Here is a 26,890-nt window from a genome sequence, read left to right on the forward strand (position 1 = left end):
TGGAGAAATATCTTTGTAGTTTTGCTTTTGAAGAGCTGAAGAATAGTGACAGAGACTTTCATTTTCCCCACTTTTATAATCTTCCCAGACTTTAATTGTATACCAATTATTTTTCTTGCATTTCAGTTACAGATGAAGATACGGTGAAGAGGTATTTTGCCAAGTTTGAAGAGAAATTTTTCCAAACCTGTGAAAAGGAACTTGCCAAAATAAATACCTTTTATTCAGGTGAGCAATATTTCTTTTTGATACTACACTTCAAGAAGAAGAAATTCTTCTGGACCTGTGTCTAAGCCAAATCTATGTCTTTTACCTTAAGTGCAGTAGCATTTCTTTTCAATATTATACTTGATTGCTAATTCTTCTGATAGGAAAAATAGAAGTTCTACCATATCATTTAAATTTTTTGCAGTTAATAAATCATATCGCACACTTTTAACTATATTGAACACTTTTAACTTTAAGTTTTTATTTCCAAGGTCTGGGGCTACCTAAATTTTTATGATATTCTTATGGGCACATGTTCTTTGAGGTAGCTAAACCAATTAGGGCATACATGCAAGTGATACTATCAAACCACTAGAATTTATATAGAAGCCTTTTGCTTCCCCTTCTAATGTGCACTTTTAGAAAAAAAGAGTACTTTATGACTATCTTACTGTTAGTTCCTGTTCATACAAACCTACTATCCTTTCCTCATTTCTTTAACCCACTTCATCCTTTTACCTTATCATGACTACCACTCATGCAAAAGTTAAAGCAAAACCAATTCCCTTTATTTACTGAAACCTTTGCAGTAATAAGTGTTTTTCTGGTAACAGAGACAAATCAATAAGTTTTGGAGTGTTTAGAGTCTTTTAATTCAGAAATAGAGAATAGAAAGAATCAGGTAAAGGAATGTAAGAGGGAAAAATGGAAAGCTATTGCTTATGGTTGAATAAGAAGGGTTCTTAGTTTTGAATGTAGAGATGGTGCTTTTGTGGGTGATGTCTAGATCAAAGGTGTGACCATCTTTGTGTTTGTCTGTTGTGAGACTTGGATGTGGGAAGTGTGTAGTCTGAGCAACTAATTCATTAATGTGTTTGAAGAAGAGTCAACATGATGAGTATATTGAAGTCCACTGGTATGGAAGTGGAGAAGAAAGAAAATTTATGAACCACATGTTGAAATCATGGAGGAATAAAGGAAATAGCCTGAAAGCCTATAGACAATAGCTACCAAGTCTAGGATTAGGTGATAGAGACGGATAAAATGAGCCTCAAAAAAAGGAGAGGCTCCTGAGTGATGGAGGTAGAGAGAAGAAGTGAGAATGAAGAACAAGGTATCTTCTAATTCCCCTATCTCAACCATTGATGCAAAGGGAAATGAATGAAAATATAGGCATTTGTGGAAAAGTTGACTAAAAACTGTCATTGAGAGAACTAAGTTTTTCTAATAGTTAAAAGACTGAAGGAGTGGTAGAAGAAGAAATTTAGGATGAAGTGAAGTTTGTTGCCTATGGAACAGGCAATCCAGAAGGCTTAGTGGAAGGGAATGATGGTGTTTGGTTTTTGGGGTAATAATAATAATAATAATGAGGAGGAGGAGAATATGGAATTGGATGATGTAGGATGGAGAATGAGGTTTCATTGATAACCTGCAGGGTGCAGAATCACAGGGATATTTAAAGTATGACCAGATGTGAAACTGTTCATCATTGAATGGAAGGAACCATTCCTCTTTCCCAAAGGAGACTGAATATTGGTCTGTAGAAAAGTAATATAGCATAAGATGAAAAGCAAAGTCAAATGGTCAGATGGAAGACCCCATTTCAGTACTTCTCTCCGCTCTGAAGGTAGGAGATTGTCAGTAAATAGCCCAATAGAGGGGGGAAGTTGAGCTTACATGGCCACTGAATCCCAGTTACAACCAACTTTCTTCCTTTTTCATTGACAGCTAGGCATAGCAGGTTCTAGAAGACAAGAGGGAAGCTTGTTTTCTCTTTGTTTTCTTCTGTTGGAAGGGCAGGCTGGCAGCAGGGATGAAAGTTGCTTTGTGCTGGTCCAGATGGAAATCAGCCCAGTCTGTCCCCTTGTTGCTGATCCTCAGAGACATGTCTAGCAGGAGATGAAAGGCATATAGTCAGAGGAAGGTCTTATCCTCTTCTCACCTGAATTTGAAGATCAGGTGATACTGAAGGAAATCTTGGCTCAGTAGATTCTTGACTCAGCTGGACATTCCTTGGGGGCATTTCCCTCAGGGTAAACATGTAGCAGAAGATAGAAGGTACATGTATCAGATTATGGTCACATATCCCCCCCAAGAATATTGACATTAAAAAAGAGGAATTTTTGCATCAACTGGCAACTTAGGATCATTGTGAACATTGATGTGTAATTTTCTATATTGAGTCAACATTTCTTCCCTCAAAATCTAGGAAATAAACTGCAAGACAAACTGCAGACTTTTTCCTGTTTACTAAAGCCCCAGAAGAATTGCCAAAGTCTGGGAAAACAACTATAGGTTGTAGTTGGTAAGTATTTATTCCTCAAATTTGAAATATCTCTTTCTTTCTTTATAGAAAAGCTTGCAGAGGCTCAGCGCAGATTTTCTGCCCTTCAGAATGAACTTCAATCCTCATTGGATGTACAGAAAGATGGAAGTGTTATTTCTACACTTCGAATGCGCAGAAATCCAGTTTTTCACCTGTCCCATGAAAAACGTGTTCAACACAGGAACATTCGAGACCTTAAACTGGCCTTCAGTGAGTTCTACCTCAGTCTTATCCTGCTGCAGAACTATCAGGTATAATAAGTTATTAAATCTCTGAGGATTGCTTTGGTCCTCCAAGGACTGCTTTAATAGAAGTTCATTTGACCAGAAATCACATTTGTGTTATACAAATAGGAAATAACAAACTTACAAAATCCTAAAATATAACTAAGCCCTCTGAAGTGAGCAGAAGACAGAGTACTAACATGTCTTCAACAATTTTTGTTGACCAGTAAGATGTTTCTACACCTTTACATACTTTTTAATCCAATTTGATTTTATTTCTGGAGGCTAGCCATAATGTAGGTAAGTTAGATTCAAATAAATAAATAAAGCTATAGTTTTCATGCCATTTATGCTTAATGTTGCATTTTTCCCCTCCTTAACAAATCTCATATTATTCTTCCCAAAAGCACCTGAGTATGTGTTCTAACTGAAACCAGGATCACAAAGTTCAAATCTCAATTCTGTTTTTTTCCAGTTTTAAAAATGATTCTTCCTTTGAATTTCATCATCCTTTAATGTATCCATGATTATCTCTTCAGGCTATAATATAACTATGAGGAAATCTTAGACCTTGAGAGAAGAAAATAGGTCACAGTGAATATGAGTAAAATATCACACTTAGCAATTAAAATGTACCCCATGATATTTGACATTTGTGTCTAAGAAAAAAAAATTTAACAAATCCTATAATAGAGAAGCACAAGGTTTTTTGTTTTATTTTTTTGTTTCCCAGTTATATGTAAAGATAGCTTTTAACATTGATGGTTTGTAAGTTTTTGTGTTCCACAATTTTCTAATGTTCTCCCTTCTCCCCCCCCCTTCCCTATGACAGCAAATAATAGATTAATACATTTCCATAGGAGTCTTGATGTGAAAGAAGGGAGAAAAAGCCATTAGAAAGAAAAAGACTAGGGACGGCTAGGTGGCACAGTGGATAGAGCACCGGCCCTGGAGTCAGGGGTACCTGGATTCAAATCCGGTCTCAGACACTTAATAATTACCTAGCTGTGTGTCCTTGGGCAAGCCATTTAACCCCATTTGCCTTGCAAAAATCTAAAAAAAAAAATAGTCTTAGAACCAACTTTAAAAAAGTAAAAATAGTTTGCTTTGGTTTGCATTCTGACTCCTTATTTTTTTTCCTATGGATGAGAATTGTCTTTGTTCACTGTATTTTTAAAGTTTTTGCAAGGCAATGGGGTTAAGTGGCTTGCCCAAGGCCACACAGCTAGGTAATTATTAAGTGTCTGAGACCGGATTTGAACCCAGGTACCCCTGACTCCAGGGCCGGTGCTCTATCCACTGTGCCACCTAGCCACCCCATTCACTGTATTTGCTAAGAAGACTCAAGTCTTTTATCATAGTTGATCATCACACAAAGTTGCTGTTAATGTGTACCATGTTTGCCTGGTTCTGCTTACTTCACTTGGTATTAATTCTTGTAAGGCTTTCTAGGTTTTTCTGAAATCTACCTTTTCATGATTTCTTCCAGATCAGTAGTACTTCATTACATTCATATACTACAATTTTTTTTTTTGCAAGGCAATGGAATTAAGTGACTTGCCCAAGATCATACATGTAGGCAATTATTAAATGTCTGAGGTCGGATTTGAACTCAGGTCCTCCTGACTCTAGGGCTGGAACTCTATCCACTGTGCCACCTAGCTGCCTCTGGTATATCACAATTTGTTTAGCCATTTCCCCTAAAGAGCTACTATAAATAATTTGTACATATGGACATTTTTTTTTAATGATTTCTTTGGAATACAGACTTGGTGGTATCTTTGGATCACAATTTTATAGCTCTTTGAGCAAAGTTCCAATTTGCTTTCCAGAATGATAGGATTAACTCACAACTCTACCAACAGTGCATTCGTTTCTAGAAACACAGATTTTTGATCATTTTTATTTATTCATGGATTTAAGTGATTAACAATTCCATTTGGCTGATAATGTGAATTATAAGGAGTTTTCTAAAGTGTAATGAGGGAATGAAAGATAAAATGAATAATAAGTATGGAAGTAGTTGGCATGAAAGTTTTAGAAATTTGTCAGTAAGAAGAAAGGGAGGAAGAAAGGTATTATAGTTAATAATTAATGTTTAAAGGTACGAAGGCTGGAACATATATAAAGATTAAAAAGCAATTGATAAAGTATATATGATGCAGTGCTAAATATATACCTTTAAAAAATGAGCTGTTTGTAATTCCCTATCTTAGTATATTCCTCCATAAATATGAGTTGAGATTTAACTAGTTCTGATTATCTTATGATGAAATTTGGAACCAAAATATAACTTTTAATACTAAAATTTTAAAATATTCACTGAATGAAGCAGTTTTTAAAAAATAAAATGCTACAGAAATCTAATGTTTAATCAGCATCTCTATAATACGTTTATTTCTTTTATATTGAATTCCTGTCATTTTCTTTCCTGTGGCTGTTTTAAACCTTTTCTTCAATCCCAAGCCTATCCTTCCTTTTTAGCAGATGATATTTATTGCCAGCTTTTGAGGATTTGAGGCTACCTCACACTGATCTCCCATGTCTCTCCTCACTTACACTTTAGAGTCTCATCTTTTCCTCTTTGTGAATCACAGTTGACTTCTATGTGAAAAACCTTCCTCCCACACCTGTCTGATGTTTTCTCTGATCCACTGATACCTTTACTTAACCCCCTCCAGCTCCAAATGAGCCTTCCCTCTTTGCGGACTGTCTTGAGTTTTACTTTTCTGCTTTTCATCATTTTCTCATTTGTATTTTAATTACACCGTTCATAGATCTCTACTGCTCTGACTTTGAGTAGCAAGCTGATTTTGTCCTTACGTTAAAGATATTGCCTGTCATATCAGACTGTTGAGGAGCTCGACGGTCTGAGAGGAAAGGCCATCCTGACTATTTGTCCATCCAGAGACAGATCTGGATAGATCAGGTTGTTGCACTCTGACACTAGATATCACATGCTGGTGATTGCCCAGGACCGATGGTGCACTGAGGTGCCTCACTGATACAGGAGAAAGAGAAATCATAGTCAACGACCAAGAGACTCCCGCAGGACCCTGACCATCACCGATAGTTCTGTTTCCTATCAGTTAGGCCATGCCTTGGAATGGTTTTAGAAAAGGCAGGTGAGAAAGATGCCTTGCACAGCACTCCTCTCACTAGGATAAACATGACTGTACAAGTTATGCCACCAATCATAGACATGAGTAGAGAGGGAGGATACTTATTATACTATAATGATGTGATAAACAAGACATTAGTAAAAACTTACTTAAAAAAACATGTTGGAAACCTACTGAGGTTAATATATTGAACTGAAATTTCCTATGTGGCACTGAGTCAATCACTTTAATGACTTTATTACTTAATTTCTAAAAGTATTTTTTCCTAAAAGCTATCATTTTGATTCACTCCTCAGAGGAATTAGGAAGAACATTAGGAAGAAGAAAATAAAACAGCTTCTGATATGTTTTGATAAAATACATTATTTAGTTTTATATAGGAAAACTCAATTTGTTTTTACAGAGCAGTAGAATTAAGTGACTTGCCCAAGGTCACACAGCTAATAATTAAGTGTCTGAGGTCACATTTGACCTCAGGTCTTCCTGATTTCAAGACCAGTGCTTTATCTACTATGCCACCAAACTGCCCCTTTTTTTGGTTTGATTTAGGAAAATTCAATTTTGATAGTTGTAAAACGTTAATATGACTTTGAAGTACTTCATTCAAAAAAATAAAAATTTATGGGAATTTTCCAGTTTCTAGAAATATGCCTGCATTTATTTCTATTATTCCAGTGTTACTTCCCAGCTGAAGAAGTTTAGGTAAAGCATATTAATGCTGAATGTAATAATTCATTTTATATTTATGATATATTTGTCATCCCAATTCATATCTGGTTACTGGACCCAGATGGCTTTGGAGGAGAAAGTAGAGCTGGTGATTTAGCAGTTTCTCCCTCACTCCAATCCAATTCATGTACTTGTCATGCCATCACTTCCCTGATGTCATGATCTTCTAGAATAAAGGACAAGCATCACATGATATATTTAGATTTCATGACTTCCATGTAGTTGAATAAAAAATTGGACCTGTAAAAGGATGACGTTTTATAACAGAATATTTAGTGCAAGCAAAGGAAGTATGGAAAATTATAGACAGCTACATTGTTTCCAAATTGTACCTTTTCATATTTTTACTGGAATTTAGGTCATTTGTTTAATTTATATATGTCATTGTCATTCTTTGTATCATTTTGAGATACTTCCTGTCCCCACATAAACACATACTCTATTGCAGCTATACTGTTGCCACTGTGTATATACAGTGATACTACACAGAACTTTACTGTAGCAGTGACTTTTTTAAAAAGGAGGAAAAGGGTTAAGCTAGAAATAAAATTATTCTGATGGAGCCACAAAATAGTATTAGGTCTGAGGTGACCTAATTTTCTTATATTTTTCATTTTGACTTTATGAGAAAAAAGATTACTGTCCCAGGGCAAGGGCTAAATTTTTTTTTCTAGTAGAAGTAATTAAGTCTCATGCCTGCATTAATATGTTATTATTACATTGGGTAATTTCCATTTTTCTTTTCTCCCTTACTTTTCATTTCCCTCTGTTTTTTAATGTTTAATACTATTCCAAATAGAATGGTAATGAAAAGTAGCTTTAACAGAACTATGAATGAAGTCTTCTTAGTGTGCTTTTGTTCTGTCTTCTGGTAAATTTATTTGCTTTAACCTCAGGTATATATAAACTTAAATTTTATTTTAAGAATAATAAAAACTTCCATTTCATTCCATCCCCTCCTGCTTTGTTACAGAAAAGGTTATCATTTCACATTCTACTAAGAGTCCCTTTGTTAAATTAGTAATATGCTACACTGTTTATATCCCACCTAATCTTCTTAGGCACTTCCTTTTTAAATTGGCTGTTATGAAATACTCTTTTTTTTTAGGTTTTTTTCAAGGCAAATGGGGTTAAGTGGCTTGCCCAAGGCCACACACCTAGGTAGTTATTAAGTGTCTGAGACCGGATTTGAACCCAGGTACTCCTGACTCCAGGGCTGGTGCTTTATCCACTGCACCACCTAGCTGCCCCTGAAATATTCTTTCTTAAATAAACGTAAAGGTATCATTATTATTTGTAACCAAAATTTGCTCTAAGCTACTTTTTTTTCCAAAATGAAAACCTCTTTAATCAAAATGCATTGGTTTTGAGGTTCTTTCTGGAGAATTTTTTTTTTCACAAAAACTTTTATTCTAACATTATCCTTTTTTCCTTTATTAATTATTCACATTGCATAAAAAAAGAAATGGGCAATTTAAGGAATGCATCTGAGTATATCTAATATTTTAATGGCAGAGGGGATTATCATATCTCCTTTCAATGGGTGGTTCCTAGAGTCAGCCCATCCCAGAATTTCTAAGTTGGAAACAGCCATATTGTCCAACTCAAAACTCTAAAAGGAATCTCTACTATTAGCATAAACAAGTAGCCATCCAGCTTCTGCTTAAAGATATCCAGTGAAGAAAAATATACTAACTTTTGAGTTAGCCCGTTCCACTTTTGGATGGATAGCTCTAATTTGCTGACCACAAGCATAAATTTGCATTTTTTTTGAAATCTCCATCCGTTGTTCTGTGTTATGTTCTTAGGTGCCAATGAAGCAAATCTAATCCTTCTTCCATGTGACAACCCTTCAGATATTAAAGACAGATGATGCTCTTTGTTCTCACCCATTAAGTCTTCTGTTTCTTTTAACTTAAAAATCCAGTTCTTTCATCAGATCCTCCTATAGTACAGACTTGAAGTCCTTTGCCATTCTAGTTACCCTTCTGGGAATGCTGTCCAGCATTATGACTTCTCTTCATCATTCTTCTAGCAAATTTCTCTACTTTAGTTTCCTATCTTTACTGGAAACAAAATAGTAATTAGTAGGAAATAACGGTGGCAAAATGGATGAGCTTAAACAATGCTTCTGTTCTCTCTGATGGTATTTATGTTGTTCCTTTTTCTCTTTTAAAGGCAAAGGGACTGAAATTTATCTCAATAAATAAGTCCAAATTATTTTCTAAAGATACCCTTTATCAATAGATGTCCTATTTCTTATTTCTCATGATGTCAGGGAGAAGACCCAGAATAACTGAAAGCTATGGAGTTCCACTTCTAGAAAGTTCTGCCATGTTGGGAGAGTTTTATAACTAGATACAATTTGGAACTGTGCCCCCAAAGCTATAAAATTGTGCATACCCTTTGATCTAGCAATATCATTGCTAGGTCTGTATCTCAGAGATTTTTTAAAAAAAGAAAAAAAAAGACCTATTTGTACAAAAATATTTATAGCAGCTTTTTTTTTGTGGTGGCTAAGAAGGGCTTTCTATCACTTGGAAAATGGCTGAACAAGCTAAGGTATATAGTTGTTATAGAATAGTATTATACTATAAGAAATGACAAGCAAGTTGATTTCAGAAAAACCTGGAAAGACTTAACATGAAATAATGCAAACTGAAGTGAACAGAACCAGGAGAATGGTGTACTTGAATTGTGAATGACTTAACTATTCTCAGCAGTCCAGTGATCTAATACAAACCCAAAGGACTAATGGTAGATACCACCTTCCTCCAGAGAAAGAACTGATACTGTTTGAATACAGACTGAAATATATTAATTTTTTCTCTTTTATTCAAGTCTTCTTGTCATTTTGTACAAGTTTATGAGTTCCACATTTTTCTACTACCCTCCCTTCTCTTCCTTCTGCCAGTCTGGTAAAAGTTGTACATGTACAATCATATTTAACATATTTCCATATTAGTCCTGTTGTGAAAGAGGAATTAGAACTAAGGGGGAAAATATGACAAAAAGAAGGAAAAACATAAAAGATGTTTTAAGAAAGGGAACATAGCTCTGCATTAAGACTACATAATTTTTTCTCTGGATGTGGATGACATTTTTCTTAACAGGTCTCTCAGGATTGCCCTTGAGCACCAAACCACTGAGAGGACCTGTGACCATCATAATTGATAATCTCATAATGTTGTAGTTAATGTTTATAGTGTTCTCCTGGTTCTGCTCACTTCACTCAGCATCAGCTCATGCAAGTCTTTCCATGCTTCTCTGAAGTCTGACCACTCACGATTTCTGACAGAACAAAAGTATTCCATAACATTCACATACCACAATTTGTTCAGCCATTCCCCAATTGGAGAAATCCCTCAATTTTCAATTCTTTTTTTAATGGTTCTTAGAAATAATTTTTAATGAAGTCAGATTTTAGTTCAAGTAAGTAAATAGAAAATAGCAATATAAGTAGAATTCTAATTAGTGCATTTTAAGCAGGTTTTCTTAGTCTTACTCTTAGGTTTTTAGCTGTAATCTCTTTGATTAAAAAGGAACCTGAAAGTTAATAATAATAACTCACTTTTCACTGCATTTTAAGGTTTGCAACTTTTTTCACAAACAGCACTGTAAGACAAGTCTTTGGTTTTGACTAGTGATTTCATCAATATATTTTCATTCCCTTTACCAATAAGGATCAACCACCTTTCTGAAATATATAATCTTGGAGTCTGGGGATTGAAGATGTGTTTTTTGTTGTTGTTTTAAAATATTTATTTTAAAAAATTTTTCTTTACCCCAACTACATGCAACAGCAAGTTTCAATATTTGTTTTCAAAATCTTGAGTTCCAAATTCTCTCCTTTCCCCCCACCCTACTCCCTCCTCCCATTGAGAAAGCAAGTTACTTGGTGTAGCTTAAAAATGTGTAGATATTAAACACATTACTACAATATTCATGATGTAAAAGCAAACATAATCCCTCCCTACACACACACACATGCACACAAAGAAAGAGAAATCTCAAGAATAAAGAGAGGAAAAAAAACTGTGCTTCAGTCTGTATTCAGATACCATCAGCTCTTTCTTTATCATAAGTCCATCACAGAAGTTGCTTCAATATTTTTTTCACACAGTTCTGTTGCTAATTGTATTTCCCTCCATCCTATTCCTCCCACCCCCAATTATTGTATTCTTTCTCTTTTCACCCTGTCCCTCCTCAAAAGTGTGTTGTATCTGACTACCCTCTCTTTTGTCACCTTCACCCCCTCCTCTCCCCATCCCCTTTCTCTCTTTATTTTCCTCTAGGGTAAGATAGATTCTATACAATTGAGTATGTATGTATATATGTATATCTTTTCCTTTCTGAGCCATTTCTGAGAATAAGGCTCACTCAGTTCCCCCTTCCCTTCCCTTCCCTTCTTCCACTCCACTGCAAAAGCTTTTTCTTGCCTCTTTTATGTGAAATGTCTATTTTTTCCCCTATCTCCCAGCATATTCCTGTCTCTCCCATTAACTCCATCTTTTTAATATTTATGCCTTCATATTCAGTTCCCTCCTGTGTCTTGTCTATATATGCTCCTTCTAACCACTCTTATAAATGAGAAGGTTCATATGAGTTATCAATATCTTCTTCCCATGCAGGAATACAAACAGTTAAAATCAATAAGTTCTTCATGATTAGTCCTTCCCATTTACTGTCTTATATGTTCTGTACTCAGAGATCAAATTTTCTGTTCAGCTCTGGTCATTTGATCAGGAAAGTTTGAAAGTCCCCGATTTCATTGAATGTCCATCTTTTCACCTGAAAGAGGATGTTCAATTTTGCTGTGGATTTTGATTTTCGACTGTATTCCATGCTCTTTTGCCTTCCAGAATATCATATTCCAAGCCCTACAAGCCCTTAATGTAGATGGTACCAAGTCCTGTGAATTCCTAACTGTAAGCTTCACAATATTTAAATTCTTTCTTTCTGGCTGCAGGTAATATTTTCTCCATGACTTGGGAGTTCTGAATTTGGCTATAATATTCCTGGGAGTTATTTTTGGGGGATCTTTTTCATGATATGTTCAGAGAGTTCCCTCAGTTTCTAGTTTACCCTCTGCTTCTAGGATATCAGGGAAATTTTCCTGAATTATTTCTTGAAAAATGAAGTCTAGGCTCTTTTCCTGGTCATGATTTTTGGGTAGCCCAATAATTTTTGAATTAGCTCTTCTGGAAATGTTTTCCAGGTCCATTGTTTTTCCAATAAAATATTTCACATTTTCTTCTAGTTTTTCATTCTTTTGGTTTTGTTTTAACTTGTTTCTTGATTTCTTCCAAGTCATCAGCTTCCCTTAACCCCATTCTACACTTGAAAGAATTATTTTCTTCAGAGAACTTTTTTAACTTCTTTTCCATCTGGTCAATTCCACTTTTTAAGGTAATCTTCTCCTCATTGGATTTGCTTTTGGGTTGTTTTTTTCATTTGATCCAAACTGATTTTTAAGATGTTATTTTCTTAAATATTTTATTGTATTTCCTTCACCAAGCTTCTGACTTGGTTTTTGTGATTTTTCCATGTCACTTTCATTTCTCTTCCCAATTTTTCCTCTCCTCCTTTACTCTTCTTTGAACTCTTCCATAGTCTGAGATCAATTCATATTTTTCTTGGAGTTTTAGATACAGAAGCTTTGACTTTGTTATCTTCTTCCAAGGGTATATTTTGATCTTCCATAGTACCAAGGTAATTGTCTATGGTCAGATTCTTTTTCTTTCGTTATGTTTTCATTTCCCTAGCCTATGACTTGATTTTACTCTTTATTAAGATAGGGTTTTGCTTCCAGGGAGGAGGGTGCATTGTTCCAAACTTCTGAGGGTTTTTGCAGCTGTTTTCAGGACCTCAATTCCTTCAAGATTTTATGAGAGACTCAGACAGCTAGCTCTCTTGGCCTAGGCTTTGGTCTGTGGATGGCCAGAAGTCCTCCCCTCTGCCCTGGAGCTGCAACCTGGGTCTGAGAATGGGCAAAGCCATAGAGTCCTGCCCCAGGGATAGCGGAGAGACCTCTACAGTCTCTCCTGATCCCCTAACCATCTTGGGCTGAGCACTCTGGGAACAGCTGCTGGGTGTCTCCCCAGTCCTGCTCTGAGCCCCTGAGGCTGGACCTGCACTAGGGTCTGCACTGAGGCCTGTGCTGGACCGGGCTCTGTTCTCACTCTGATGCAGCAGAGTTTTCTCACTGACTTGTCAAATTGGCAATCCCTGGACTGAGAGATCTAGAAACTACCCCACTGCCATGGATCCAGGTGGCCTGCAGACTGTTCCTGGATGGCTGGAGCTGGTTTACTCCAGATCAGCCCCATATGCTTTGCGAGCCCTTTTGACCCCAGTGTAACAGACCCTTCCTACAGATCTTCTAAGTTGTCTTGGCTGGAAAACTGTTTCACTCAGTCTTTCTGAGTGGGTTCCACTACTCTAGAATTTGACTAGAGTCATTTTTTAAAGGTATTTGGAGTGGTCTGTGGGAGACCTTATGGGAGACTCAGCTTTCATGCTGCTATCTTGGCTCTGTCCCCAGTAAAATATTTTTTAAAAAAAGAATAGATGATAGACCATGTCTATCATTTAAAGGATATCCTAAATATGGAGAGACTCATTGAAAGAATGTCAGAGTAACCAATTAATGTATTGTTTTTTGGCAATGGTGACCTGTAAAAACAATCAAAAATTAAAAATGATCTTTTGTCCATCAAACCCTCCTCAACTTCAACCATGACAACAACTAATTGATTAAAAAAAACAGAAGATACTTTTCTGAATGTTGTTAAAAGTGTAGTCTTAACATGTGATCTTGGTCTAATGATAAAATGGTTGACATCTATGGAAGAACCTAACTATAACCAGTATGATATCCTTACTAGATGTCAAACTAGAAAATTTTAAAATATTGCTGTTATACAAAGAAATGCTTTTAGCTTTCTTACTGAGAGAATAAAAAAGTGAACAGTCTCGTCATATAGAAATGTCCTTTCTTAGGATATTATATCACTTTGTTTTTCTTTACTCATGATGAACATAAGGAAACAAAAATTTGAATATTTTTAGATTTCCCCTTTTTGTTTTCTCTTCAATTGAACTTAGCATATAGACCTAGTAGTGAGATTACAGAGTCAAAGGGTATGACCAGATTTGGAGCACTTAATTAATATATATTGATTACCAGTAAGATTATATTAGTTTGCAGTTTATCTAGCAATTTTTTTAAGTTAACATTTTATTTTATTTTTCCAATTACATGCTTTGGTAGTTTTTCAGTAATCTTCCATTTGCAAATTTATAAGACACATTTTTCTACCACCCTCCCCTTGGTGGTGATCATTCTGGTAAAAGTTGTACATATACATTTCTGTTTAATATATTTACTCATTAGTCATTTTGTATAAGAGGAATTAGGATTAAAGAAAAAAAGAAAACCATGAGATAAGAAGGAAAAACATGAGAGAAGCTTTAAAAAAGTGAACATAGTATACATTCAGATGCTATGTTTTGGTGTGGTTTTTTTCCTCAGGATATAGATAGCATTGTCTATAACAGGTCTCCCAGGGTTGTCTTTGATCTCTGAACAGTTGAGAGAAGCTGCATCCATCATATCAACCAGCATTTTCATAAGAGTTTCTGTTTACAACTCCATCAGCATTTAATTGCATATTTTAAATAAATGCCAAATTAATGAAAGTGGTACCTTTGCTGTTTTAGTTTTTATTTTTCATATTATTAGAAAATTTGAATTCTTTTTCAATTTGTTTTATAGTTTGTATTTCTTTCTAAACTGCCTATTCCTATCTCTTTAACCACTTATTATACTCATGCAAAGAATGATCTTCCCCTCCATGTTTCTGTCACTTTTATTTAATATATTCTGACACACTTTTATCAGAAATACTTGTCAAAATTTTTTTTTATTTGGACTTTTTTGCCTTATTCTAAATTTACTGTTTTTTGTTGTACACAACTAATTTAAATAAAATGAAATACATTTATCTTTTTTCCCATAATTTCTTCTATTTAAATAGTAGGTAAAATGTAAAAGCTTTATCTTTATAAGGAAAGTCAATTTTCCTTTTAAGGGAGATTGAGTTATAACCCTTATTCAGGATTATAATTGTTCAGTTTGATTTATATTATACTATACTTTGTTATTTGTTTTGTCCAACTAGAAAATAATTTTCCAGTATCATCTCAATGCTAACAACACTAAACATAGTTTTTGTATTTTATATTCCTTTTCTCTTTAAGCTGCAAATTTTTGCTATCCCTGTATTGCTCTGGAGTGCCCTTTCTGTACTGTTCCTCATTCCTTTTTTTTCCTTTGTTCCTTTATCTTAATCATTTTTTACATTGATAAATTGTTGTATTTCTATTTCCTCCTTTTTTCTCCATTCCCTATGATCTTACCTAAGTTAATTGCTAACAAAAAAGTTCCAAATAAGTATTATAATTAATGAGACAATGCTATTTTCTTGTGAGTTAGAACTTAACCCCATCAAATTTGTTTTGATATATGTGAAAATTCCATTTAATCTTCTTTTAGATTAATAGAACTTAGAATGTTGTTTCTCATTATTTCTTTTAGAATCTCAACTTTACAGGGTTTCGTAAAATCCTCAAAAAGCATGACAAGATCCTGGATACATCTCGTGGAGCAGATTGGCGAGTGGCCCATGTGGAAGTGGCACCATTTTACACATGCAAGAAAATCAACCAGCTTATCTCTGAAACAGAGGTACAACAGTTCTCCTTATTGTACCAGATATTCTTTTTTTTTTAAGGTTTTTGCAAGGCATATGGGGTTAAGTGGCTTGCCCACACCAGATATTCTTAACCCTTGTGTCTTATTTTTTTCCTGTCTGGCTTTTTTCTACCTTGGACCATGCTTTTTTGGTCTTTTTGAGTCTGTTTTCTCGCCTATAAAATGAGGGAGTTGTAACTGCCTAACTTTTAAGGTTCCATCCAGATCATACACGCTGTGTCATCTTTGTTTTCTTTTTTGTAATTAGAAATTTGATGTTTTCTAATGTTGATTGAATTATTTACCTTGTGAATTTTTAATTTTTTTTTACTTCACCAGAAATGTTCACAAATTAGCAGAATACATTATAGAGGCATTTTAGGTCTTGCTTTATAACTTAGACATTTTTCATGTGAGTATGATGAACTATATTAAAATTCAATTTTTTTCCTAGGCTGTGGTGACCAATGATCTTGAAGCAGGAGATAGACAGAAGGCCATGAAGCGTTTACGAGTTCCTCCTTTGGGAGCAGCTCAGGTTAGGAATTATTGCTAGTATCTTAGCTGATGTACTTAATTTCTAAACTAGACTGTTTAATTGTGGAATGTTTTTTTTTTTTACTACATAACATCTTTGTATTCTCTTTTAGTTCAAGATTTCAAAGACCTAGGATTGCAAGCATTAATCATGACTGAGTGGTGCTAGACTACAGGCTGTACAAAATTAAACAAACTGCTACAGTTCCTTACTTTGAAGAGTTTTTAGTTTAAAAATTTTCAGCACATGCATATTAATAGTAGGAATAATAACAAGAAATACCATTTTGATTGCTGGGTTTTTAAAATGTTTTGACAGTTTTAATACCTCCAATCAGGAAAGGGGAAAAGAAGATATAAGAATTCAAACAAATCTTTGTATATACAATCATTGTAAAATATTGTTTCTTTTGGGTACTGGATGGTGCAGTATATGGAATGCCCTATCTGGTGTCAGGAAGACCTGGGATTGATTATGGCCTTAGACACTTATCTGTGTGACCTTGGGCAAGTCACTTAAAAAAAAATCTCTTTGCCTAAGTTTCCTCATTTGTGAAGTGAGGATAACACATCCCCCCTGGACTTACTGAGATGATTAAATGAAATATTTGCAAAGTTAGCCCTAGCACATAGTAGACTTTTCCCCCCTTCCCTTTTTCCTACCCCATTCCCAAGCTCATCAAGAGATTCTTAAAGAACCTTTTATGTGAATTTTCTGGGTCTCAGTTCATCACAAATACTTCATTGCAAATTATTTCAGGTCAGATTTCACTCTCATCAACTTTAGCCTTTAGCCTTTCATAACCTTTTATCTTCACTACTGTAATAATATAATTGTTAATCATTCCAGTCTTTACTTATCCAATACATTCTCCATCTGGTTGTCAAATTTATAATCCTTAAATACAAATTGGATCATTTTGTTTCCCTACTAAAAATTTTTCAGTTGCTACCAATTGCTTTTAGGACAAAACAGAAACCCCCTCACTCTGACACATAAAACCTTCAACAGGATGATTCCATCCTCCTTTTCCATATCTATTTTATGATTCCCGGCATACATTTTCAATGTTCTAGTCAAACTGACCTACTAGCAACTTTTCCACCTACAGTCTTTCATCCACTTTTGTTTTGTCTTAGCACAACTGACCAACCATTTCAAGTGTTCTCTTTCCTACCTCCGACCAACCATTTCAAGTGTTCTCTTTCCTACCTCCGCAATTTAGACCTAGAACTTTCTTCAAAGCCAAGTCAAGACTTTCTTGATCTACCCAGGTGTTAATATTCTTGAAATGATGTGTATTACCTGTATATAATTTGTATCACTCCTCTCTATATTAGTTAACTCTTCTCTCACCTCCCAGTAAGTAGAATATGGGCCTCTTGATGACAAGTACTCTATTGCTTGTGCCTTTGGGTTCTGAGCAACTTCTTTTGGGGATTGAATTGAATTGAACTGAATGTCTTATGATTTTAAGTATTCTCTGCTATTGAACTAAATTTTTTTTTCCTTTCTATCCTCAGCCTGCCCCTGCATGGACTACATTTAGAGTTGGCCTCTTTTGTGGAATTTTCATCGTGCTGAATGTTGCCCTTGTGCTCACAGGTAGGCATCTTCTACCTTGAATAAAATCACTTTTGATTGAATCTGAAGCTAGGAATAGGTGAGTGTAAAGGATATGTTTATATGTTCTACACATAAATATGTGTGCTAAACAAATTTATGAGAAAAATTTGATTATTCAGTTTGTCATTGGGTTTATTAATTAAAGAGTTAAAGATACTTTGGTGTACTTTGTTCTGTAGAAAATGACTTTTTAAATGTCTTTATAATTTTGTGCTTTCTTTATATAGTAATATCTCTCTTATTCAAAGTTCAGTTCCCTTCAGCCCTCTAAAATATAACCAAAGATCAGGACTTAAGTTGGTAACAAAGATTTTCAAATGCTTATGCATTTTACTCATAAGAGAGCCTTTATTAAGAGCCTTTGTACTGTTTGTCTTATAGCTAATGCTAACAACATTGGTTATTGGTTTGGTAGGCCACTCTATATTTTATGTGATATATTGGAAATACAATTAGATGCCAGGAAAGCAAGTATGCAGCCAGAAAACCTATAAAAGAATTGCAAGCTCTTGAAATATTTTGTGGTCTGAGTGCATTTAATGAAGGGACAAATAGCCTTATTTAACTCAGGAGCTAGGAGGACAATATTTTGGATTGTAATTTGGATTGTAAAGGATAGTTTTGATTGTACTGATGATCCTTTGTCATCAGGAAGAAATTACAGTTTAGTTCATACATTTTAGAAAGACTTCCATTCAAAGTGTTTCAGATTTTAAAGTAGTAATGTTTAAAGGAGTAAATGTAAATTATCTGGACCTTCGCTTATATTAAATAGTGCCCTTCCCCCACAATCCAAATAGAATTTTACTTTCTAAAGAGTTGTTCTTTGTTATCTTTTAGCCAGAGTCTAACTTTGAGTAATGAATAAGCAGTGACACTTTCAGGCAGTGGTACACTGTCCAGATTGTCTTATTACTTTTTATTGTTATCTCTCATACTAGTTTAAAATGACACTTACAGTACTTCAACCCAAGTTGTAATGGCCTCAGAAAGAGGATGGAATAGACCTTTAAAATTTGTTTTTATGGTTTAAAAGTTTCACTGGAGAATTTCTAGGGTTCCCTCTTGAACCAGACACTGTAATTAAATCATTACAACTCCTTTTCCTTAGTGGTATGGTGAAAAATGTATAGTACTTTGGAATTAGAAGAACTTGGGTTTTAATCATTGTACTGTATGTATGAGATTGGGCAAGTCATTTAGCTTCCCCGGGTCTCATTGTCTTTATCTGTGAAAAGAATGACTTTGAACTACCTCCCTGTCTCTCTAAATCTATAATTCTGTTATCCTAAAATTCAAATTAAACACTTATTAAGAACTATAAGCAGATTGCTATGATATGTGCTAGGATAGTTTTGTTTTTTTTTTTTTTTTTAGGTTTTTGCAAGGCAAATGGGGTTAAGTGGCTTGCCCAAGGCCACACAGCTAGGTAATTATTAAGTGTCTGAGACCAGATTTGAACCCAGATACTCCTGACTCCAAGGCCGGTGCTTTATCCACTACGCCATAGGATAGTTTTTAGAATGTATTTAAAAAGACACCATCGCTTCCCTTGTGGAATTTATTTTAAGGAAGAAATCTGACACACAATTCACTGTAATGCACAATGATACATAAATTCCTTGGAGACACACAAAATGAAGTGATAGATGGAAGGAAGATTTTTAATAACTGGGAATCAGGGAAGACTTTGGGACCTTTGAATTTGGCTTTAAACAAGATGACTAGGCATTTAAATAGCTGAAGTGAGGGAGGAAGGACAGTCTTGCCATAGAGTATAGTATTAGTAGAGAGTCAGAAAAGTACAATGTTTTTGTTTAGAAACAGAGAGTTTGGGACAAATTGGCTTGAATTTATAGTATATAGAAGAGACAACTATCATACTAGGAAAGAAAAGTAAGACACAGTAACATTATAAAAAGCCTTGAATATCATATAGAAGATACTATAGAGGTCAAAGAGAAGTATTTAATATTTTTGAGTAGATGAGTAACATGATATGATTGATTACTCTAGCACCAGTATAAAAAAAGAAATCGTAGAAAGGAGAAAAATAGTGATGAGAAGTCCTATTTAGAAGCTATTGCAGAATTCCAGGAGGGTTGGTAATGAAGTAATAAGGGCCATCTTGCAGTGATGGTTGGAATAGAGAAGATGAGTGTAAAAGAAACTACAATAATACAAGTGGTGGGATTTACTGATTAGATAGAGAAGCAAAGGAATATATCAGAAATATCAAAGTTTTGAACATGGGAGACTAGATGAGACTAGAAATGATGAAATCAGAAGAAACAAATTTGTTTTGTTTTAGGATGTGGGGTAGAAGCAGATAGTAAGTTTGATTTTAAACTGGTTAAGTTTCAAATGTCAATGGAGCACAGAGATAGCTGGAAATGTGGGTCTAGTGTTCAGATGAAGGCACTGCACAGGGTTATATGTTGTCTTCATAGTGGTTATTGAAGCAGTGGGATAGAATGATATTTTCACAGGAGACCTTGGACTGGAATTTGTAAAACATCTTTTATCTAGTCCCTCCTAAAGAAATAATATGAATAGAAATCTGGTTTACACTGTTTCAAGTATGCAAGTCTATAAGATAGCAAAAAGTTGGTTTTTATGATGAATTTATGAGCTCCTAAACTGATGTCCAAAATGAAATAAGTCTAGTAAAGAAAATAGCATTGACCCAAACAAGGCTTTTGTTCTATATTTGGGCTGTCTTGCATATTCAGCTGGCAAATACAAGAATAATGGAATATACTTTCATTTTAATATAATTCCATCTTGTTGTAAATACCTTAATTATATATGAGGAGGGGAAATCATTGCATTTTTTAATGTTACAAAAAGATGAGACACTTAATTTGAATTTTTTTTAAACCAGATAATACATAATGTAGTCCATCTAGTTTATGAAAATTGGCTTTGATGAAAGGAGGAAATTTTTGTTTTTGCTCAAGTTCATAAGGATGTAGTTTCCTTTCTTATGCTCATATTTCCCTTCTTGATTAGTCTCTCTGCCTCAAATTCTACTCACCCCAGTCTCTTCTCTACATACTGCCAAAGTAATAAATTTTAAGCATAGGTCTTGTCATGCCACTCCTGTGTAGTAAGCTTTAATGGATCAGATAGAAATTCCTTTTTTTTTACTTAACTTTTTTTTTTTTAACTTAACTCCAGCCTTCCTTTCCAGTCTGATTACACTTAACTTCCCTTCAAGAGCTCTTTAGCCAAATCACATTTGTCCTTTCTCTTCCCTATGAATGGCCTTCTGTATCCCTCCTGTGGACCTTTGCACAGGATAATCCCCATTCTTAGAATAGATGTCTTTCTCCTCTTTAATCCCTAGTTTTCATCAAAGCTCACATATGAGACTTCTGTGCATATATGTAACACACATACATAAATACATCCTATACAGACTTAACTACTTTCTGCATGAAATTACTTTGCATTTTTTTATATATTTGTATTTGTACCTGTCACTTCTACCTATATATTTAGTGTCTAACATGTTGCCTAGTATGTAGTAGGCTCTAAATAAAATCTTGATTATGTACTTCAAATTTTGCACTCTGTTAATGAGTATAAAATTGCTTATAAAATCTATGTGTGAATATGTTTAATAGTTTTAACCATATTTGAAGCTTCTGTTGGACATTTTTTTCTAGTTAACAATAAAAAAATTTTAGGTGTTGAGAGTAAGAAGGAAATACAGTAACAATGAATATGTAAACATGATTTTTATCATCATTCACACTAAAATTATATTTATCTTATTGGATTCTAAGAACATTATACTTGAAGATGTTTGTGCAACTTAATTTTTATTCTGCCACTTCTTTCATGATTTGTTTGTTAGTTATTATTATTCTTAAAAGTGATCAAGATATTTGGTACAGTGAGGACTGAATATAACTTTGTAGAAAAGTTTCTGGAATACAATTTAGCTGAAATGTAAAATAATAAAAGTAGAGAAATAAGAATATGTCATCGAAATACTTTATAGCTTAGAGATAATGTGTCCCCCCCCCCCCCAAACAGAGGTGGGTGTGTGTGGATAAATTTATTCTTGTCTTTTTGAGATTTTTTCCCCTTGCTAAATTAGATATCTCTTAAGTAGATATTTAGAGAAATAGATAAGATAATTTGTAGATTGATAGCTCTTAAATTTTTATAGATGAGGGAACTGAAACCCAAGTGTCTCTGAACTAATGAGTGGCTGAACCAGAGTGCATACACCCTAGTTCTATCTCCAAATCAAGATTTGTTCCACTAGACCACACCACCTTCCAACTACTTTTAGGAAAAATAAATCACATCACATGCCCTACTAATGGACTAGTCTTGTCTTCTTTGAATATGATCAACATAAAATTTATTATGATAATGGTATTATTTTAGCGAAATGCTTTTGTAAAAATAAGATGGGGAAGGGGGAATCATTTCTCATTCATTCAACAAATACTTATTGAATACCTAAGTTATGTGAAGGATACAAAGAAAAAAAATTGCCTTTTATAAAATATTTCAACAAATATTACTCCCCCTTTAGACTGTCAATTCCCTGAGAGCAAAACTGTTGTTTGGTTTTTAGCCTTTTTTTTGGTAGGACTTAGACCCAGACCTAGCACATGTTAAACACTTAATAAATGCTTGTCAGCCAACTGACAAGCTTCCACTTAACCCCTTTGCATTATGAAAAATAAAGGGATTTATGGAGGGAAGATCTTAACGATTGAATTTAAAATTTTAGTAGTGCAAGATAATTACTATTACATGCCAAATGAGTGGTTTAAAAAATTAAGGCAAAAGTTTAGAGTTAGGTCAGTTTTTCTCATTGGGAAAAATGGGATTTGATTCCTCTTTAAAGGATGAATAAGATTTTCATTGTTGGAAGGGAGGAAAGTGGCATTTTAGGGTGAATTTTGGGGTCCATTTTATAGATGTTCAATGGTAATCTAAAGAACCTTAGATATCATCTAGTTTAATCCTTTCATTTTATAGGCATGGAAAATGAGACCCAGTAGATTGTGTGACCCTTTGTAAGGTTTCACTGCAAATGTTAGAGCTAAAAAATGTTGATCATACTTGAGGTAAAAAAAGGGCTACAGTAGAAATTGTAAGTAAAAAATAAAATTTTTTTAATGTTATACTGTATTTCACTAATCATTTAATTTCATATTCTTTTAGGTGCATTTAAGCTTGATGATGATAAGATGATATGGCCTCTAGTCAGAATCTATCGAGGTGGCTTTCTCCTCATTGAGTTCCTTTTTCTGTTGGGCATCAACACCTATGGTTGGAGGCAAGCAGGAGTGAATCATGTGCTCATATTTGAACTCAATCCCCGCAACAATTTATCCCATCAGCATCTTTTTGAGGTAAATGGATCAAAACCTAGTTATAACACTTTTAAACATAGTTTAGATGTTTATTGTTACTTGAATCTGTTGTCAAAATGTCATCATTGTGACAAAAATCAACTTAGAGAAACATGAACAATAGGATGTCATTACTTTTGTCTTCCTCTCCTTCCTTCACAGATTGCTGGATTCCTTGGGATCTTGTGGTGCTTGAGCCTGCTGGCATGCTTATTTGCTCCAATCAGTGCTATTCCCATCCAAGTTTACCCCCTTGCACTCTATGGATTTATGGTTCTCTTTCTTATCAACCCCACCAAAACCTTCTACTACAAGTCCCGCTTTTGGCTGCTTAAACTTTTGGTAAGTCTGTCAGGTGTAGAATTTTAAACACAACCATAAATATAATTTGAAGCTAAACATGCTTTTTAGACCTGACCTCAAACTGTTGTTTATACACAATTTTATTTAATTATCTCCATCAACCAATTACTCAATAAATGTGGGTATGGATACACGTGTGTGTGTGTGTGTGTGTGTGTGTGTGTGTGTGTGTGTGTGTGTGTGCTTAATATTGCAGTCAGAGCTTAGTCATCTATGAAGAGCTGGTTCCTGAAGTTGTAATGATGAGAACTTTTGAGAAACATGACCAGTCTATATTAGAATTTGTGATAGAGGAAAGTGGAGAAATAGTTTGATATCCACCATAGATTTTTAGAAATCAGATTTCAGAGCATTTAGAGAAATATAGATCAGAGCCCACTGACTAAAAGTCTAAAGATTTGGTAGCCCTATAGTTATGGAAATCTCTGAAGACTGAAAATTTTGAAGATACAAAGAAAATTCTGATGTAGAGGAATATGGAGTATGGTCTAAAAATTTTCTCCTGACCTTGCCACCATTCTAACACAGACCCTCATCACTTCATGCTTGGACTGTCTCAATAGTGGGTCTTCTGGTGGATCTGCTCTGGTGAATCTCATCTCTCCCCAATTCAATCTACCCTCCATTCAGCTATCAAAGTGATTGTCGCAAGTGCAGGTTCAGCCATGACACCTCACCCTCACCCTCATCCCCAACCCAGTAAACTCCAGTGGCTCCCCAACATTTCCAAGAGCAAATATAAAAGCTCTGGGATTCAAAGCCCTGCATAACCTTCTCTCTCCACTCCAAACACCCTTTCAGTTTCTTTCATTTCTTCCATACTCTTTGACCCAGCAACCCCGGTCTCTTCGTTGCTCCATGAACAAGATCCTTCATCTCTCAGCTCCAGATATTTTCCCTGGCTGCCCCCCAGGCCTGGACTCCCTTCTCATCTCCACCTCCTGCCTTCTCTGACTTCCTCCCAAGTCCCAGCTGAAATCCTTCCTTCAGGGAGTCTTTGTAGCTTTCTCTTCATTCTAGTGCCTCCCCTCTAGTCATTATTTCCTGTATACATTATATCCTGTATACATCTTGCTTTGATCTGTCATTTTGCTTGTTGTCTCCCACATTGGTTTAGGGCTTCTTCAGGCCAGGGGCTGTCATTTTACCTCTTTTGTATTCCTAACTGCTTGGGATGTAGTAAGTAGTTAATAAATGCTTATTGATTTATTTGACCAACTAAAAAAGACACTAATGAATATATAGGAAATTTGTTGATCAACGTTTATTTGTTAAATGCATGTCTAAAAGATGACAGGTGACAAATAAAATATTGTTTTAAGTAAATTAGAACTATGAAGAATTCAGAGAAACATATGAACACTAATGGAGTGTTAGTGTAAAGAAATAAACAAAAATAAAAATATAGAATGCGTGGTTACATGGAACAGAGTAGATAGAGTATTAGACCTGTGTCAGGAATACTCTTCTTCCTGAATTCAAATGTAGCCTCAGATACTTCCTAACTGTATGACCCTGGACAGATTGCTTAATCCTATTTGCCTCAGTTTCTTCATCTTTCAAATGAGCTAGAAAAGGAAATGGCAAATCATTCCAGTAGCTTTGCCAGGAAAACTCCAAATGGGGTCACAAAGAGTCAGACACTAGTGAAAAAAAAACTGAACAAAAAAATTAGTATAGTCCTCTGATAGTGATAGAACAGTACTTTTCAAAGACTCTACAGATTTAGTGCTATACCAACCAAATTACTGTACATACAATACTTTTAATTAGACAAAAATATCAGTGTGTCAGGTTTGGGGATGGGAGGCATATTTCTCCTGCATCTCATGCTCTAACACAAACAGTAATGAGCAAAGCTCCCTGATACTGGATCAAAAATTAGTCAAGCAGACCAGTAGAATACATTAGCTAAGCAAGACCCAGAAACATAACAATCTAATTTACAGTAAATCTGTGAACACAGTTTACTGAGATAAATTTTATTCAATAAGAACTACTGAGAAAACTAGAAAACAAGTTAATGAAAAATAAATTTAGATTCACATCTTAGACTTGTGATGTTAAACTCAAAAAAAAAAAATGAGGGCCACTAAACCTGAAGATTCATTTGGACTTGACTTAGAAAACTGTATAACATCATCTGTAATATATTGTGTATTTATTTTATTAACTATTCCAATTGCATTTTAATCTTCACTTTAGAATGTAGTAGATTACATGGGGCTTATAGGCCACTTATAGGCAACTCTTTCTTATCCCATAAACACATTAAATGCCAGATCGGTATATTATTCAAATGTCATACCCTATCAAATAGTCATACCATGAAAAAGTCTTGATTATGTAATTTTCATGAAATTTAATATTTTATAATTTAAAATTCAATAATATAATTTTCATGAAAAAAGTTTTATTCTGTACTTATATAAACTCATAGAAGCTCCAAATGAGAAAAAATTGAGATTAAGGATAAATATTTGCAATAAATGTCTTTAATAACAAAAATCTATAAAGAATTGACAATTATGATAAGATAAAGAGCCATCCTTTGAACATGTATCATAGGATTCAATTTTCAAAAGAAGAAATATAAGTTATCATAGTTACCTGAAAAAAGTTCCGTATCAAGAATCATGAGTATTTGGAACATGAAATTAAAAAAAAGAATAACGAGAAAAATTAAAATTAAAATAACCCTGAGCTAGAACCCTTATCCACTGAACTATCAAAAATTTCAAAATATGGGAAGTTATTGTTCAGAGGATTTGTTGGGAAGACAAGCTATGCTAATTTTCTGCAAGTGGAACCAAGCATTGACTCAGCCTTTCCAGAAAATAATTTGGAATTATTTTCCCAGAAAGTAACTAAATTGTTCTTATACTTCCAGATTCAACTATTGAGACTATGCCCTCAAAGAAATTATTGACAGCTAGAAAAAACCCACTATACAAAAGTCTTCATTAACAACATTATTCATGTTGATATTGGGGAAACATTTAAAAAGTTAAAACTATATAATCAAAATTGCGGGTTAGATGAACAAATTATAGTAAATGAGTGTAATTAAATATTGTATTATGAACACTAATGAAGTATTAGTGTAAAGAATGCATATATACCATGTACACAAAGGCTGTAAGATATGTTCACAGTGAGAAGCAAACATACTTCTGTTCATTGTTAACACTGTTCTGTTCAAATACATCTTTCTTTTCTGTAAACAGTTGAACTCATTAGAGGAAGTTCTTTGTAGAAGGTTTGGGTGTTTCTTGGGTAATGTCTTAATCTAAACAAAATGTGACTTTATTTTTTTAATTTATTTTTCAAGAATAGCATCAAGTGGGGCAGCTTGGTGGCACAGTAGATAAAGCATTGGCCCTGGAATCAGGAGGACTTGAGTTCAAATGAGACACCAGACTCTTGACCTAATAGCTGTGTGACTCTGGGCAAACCCCTTAACCCTGATTGCCTTCTCAACTCCCTTCCTCCCCTGCCAAAAAAAAGAGAATAATATCAATTTTTGATTTAGCTGAGCCTCCTTAAGACTGCTAACAACTCATAGAGTTTTAGATATTTTTTTTCCTTTTCAGGGAGGGGACGACTATATTGGGGA

The 26,890-nt window shown here is 34.5% G+C and overlaps 1 protein-coding gene across 4 annotated transcripts in view; it reads left to right on the forward strand.

Annotated features, from left to right (window-relative positions):
• The window catches only part of XPR1 (xenotropic and polytropic retrovirus receptor 1), a 192,023-nt gene that overhangs the window by 90,070 nt on the left and 75,063 nt on the right, over positions 1-26,890 (forward strand). For all 4 annotated transcript variants that reach the window (XM_074222176.1, XM_074222173.1, XM_074222174.1 and 1 more), the window contains 7 exons: positions 127-228; positions 2,561-2,784; positions 15,208-15,357; positions 15,818-15,901; positions 17,425-17,506; positions 22,721-22,911; positions 23,074-23,253. In XM_074222176.1, the coding sequence (XP_074078277.1) occupies positions 127-228; positions 2,561-2,784; positions 15,208-15,357; positions 15,818-15,901; positions 17,425-17,506; positions 22,721-22,911; positions 23,074-23,253 (1,013 nt within the window). The remainder of the gene's footprint in view (positions 1-126; positions 229-2,560; positions 2,785-15,207; positions 15,358-15,817; positions 15,902-17,424; positions 17,507-22,720; positions 22,912-23,073; positions 23,254-26,890) is intronic.

Source organism: Macrotis lagotis, chromosome 2, assembly GCF_037893015.1.
Source record: "Macrotis lagotis isolate mMagLag1 chromosome 2, bilby.v1.9.chrom.fasta, whole genome shotgun sequence".
Lineage (NCBI taxonomy): Eukaryota > Metazoa > Chordata > Mammalia > Peramelemorphia > Peramelidae > Macrotis > Macrotis lagotis.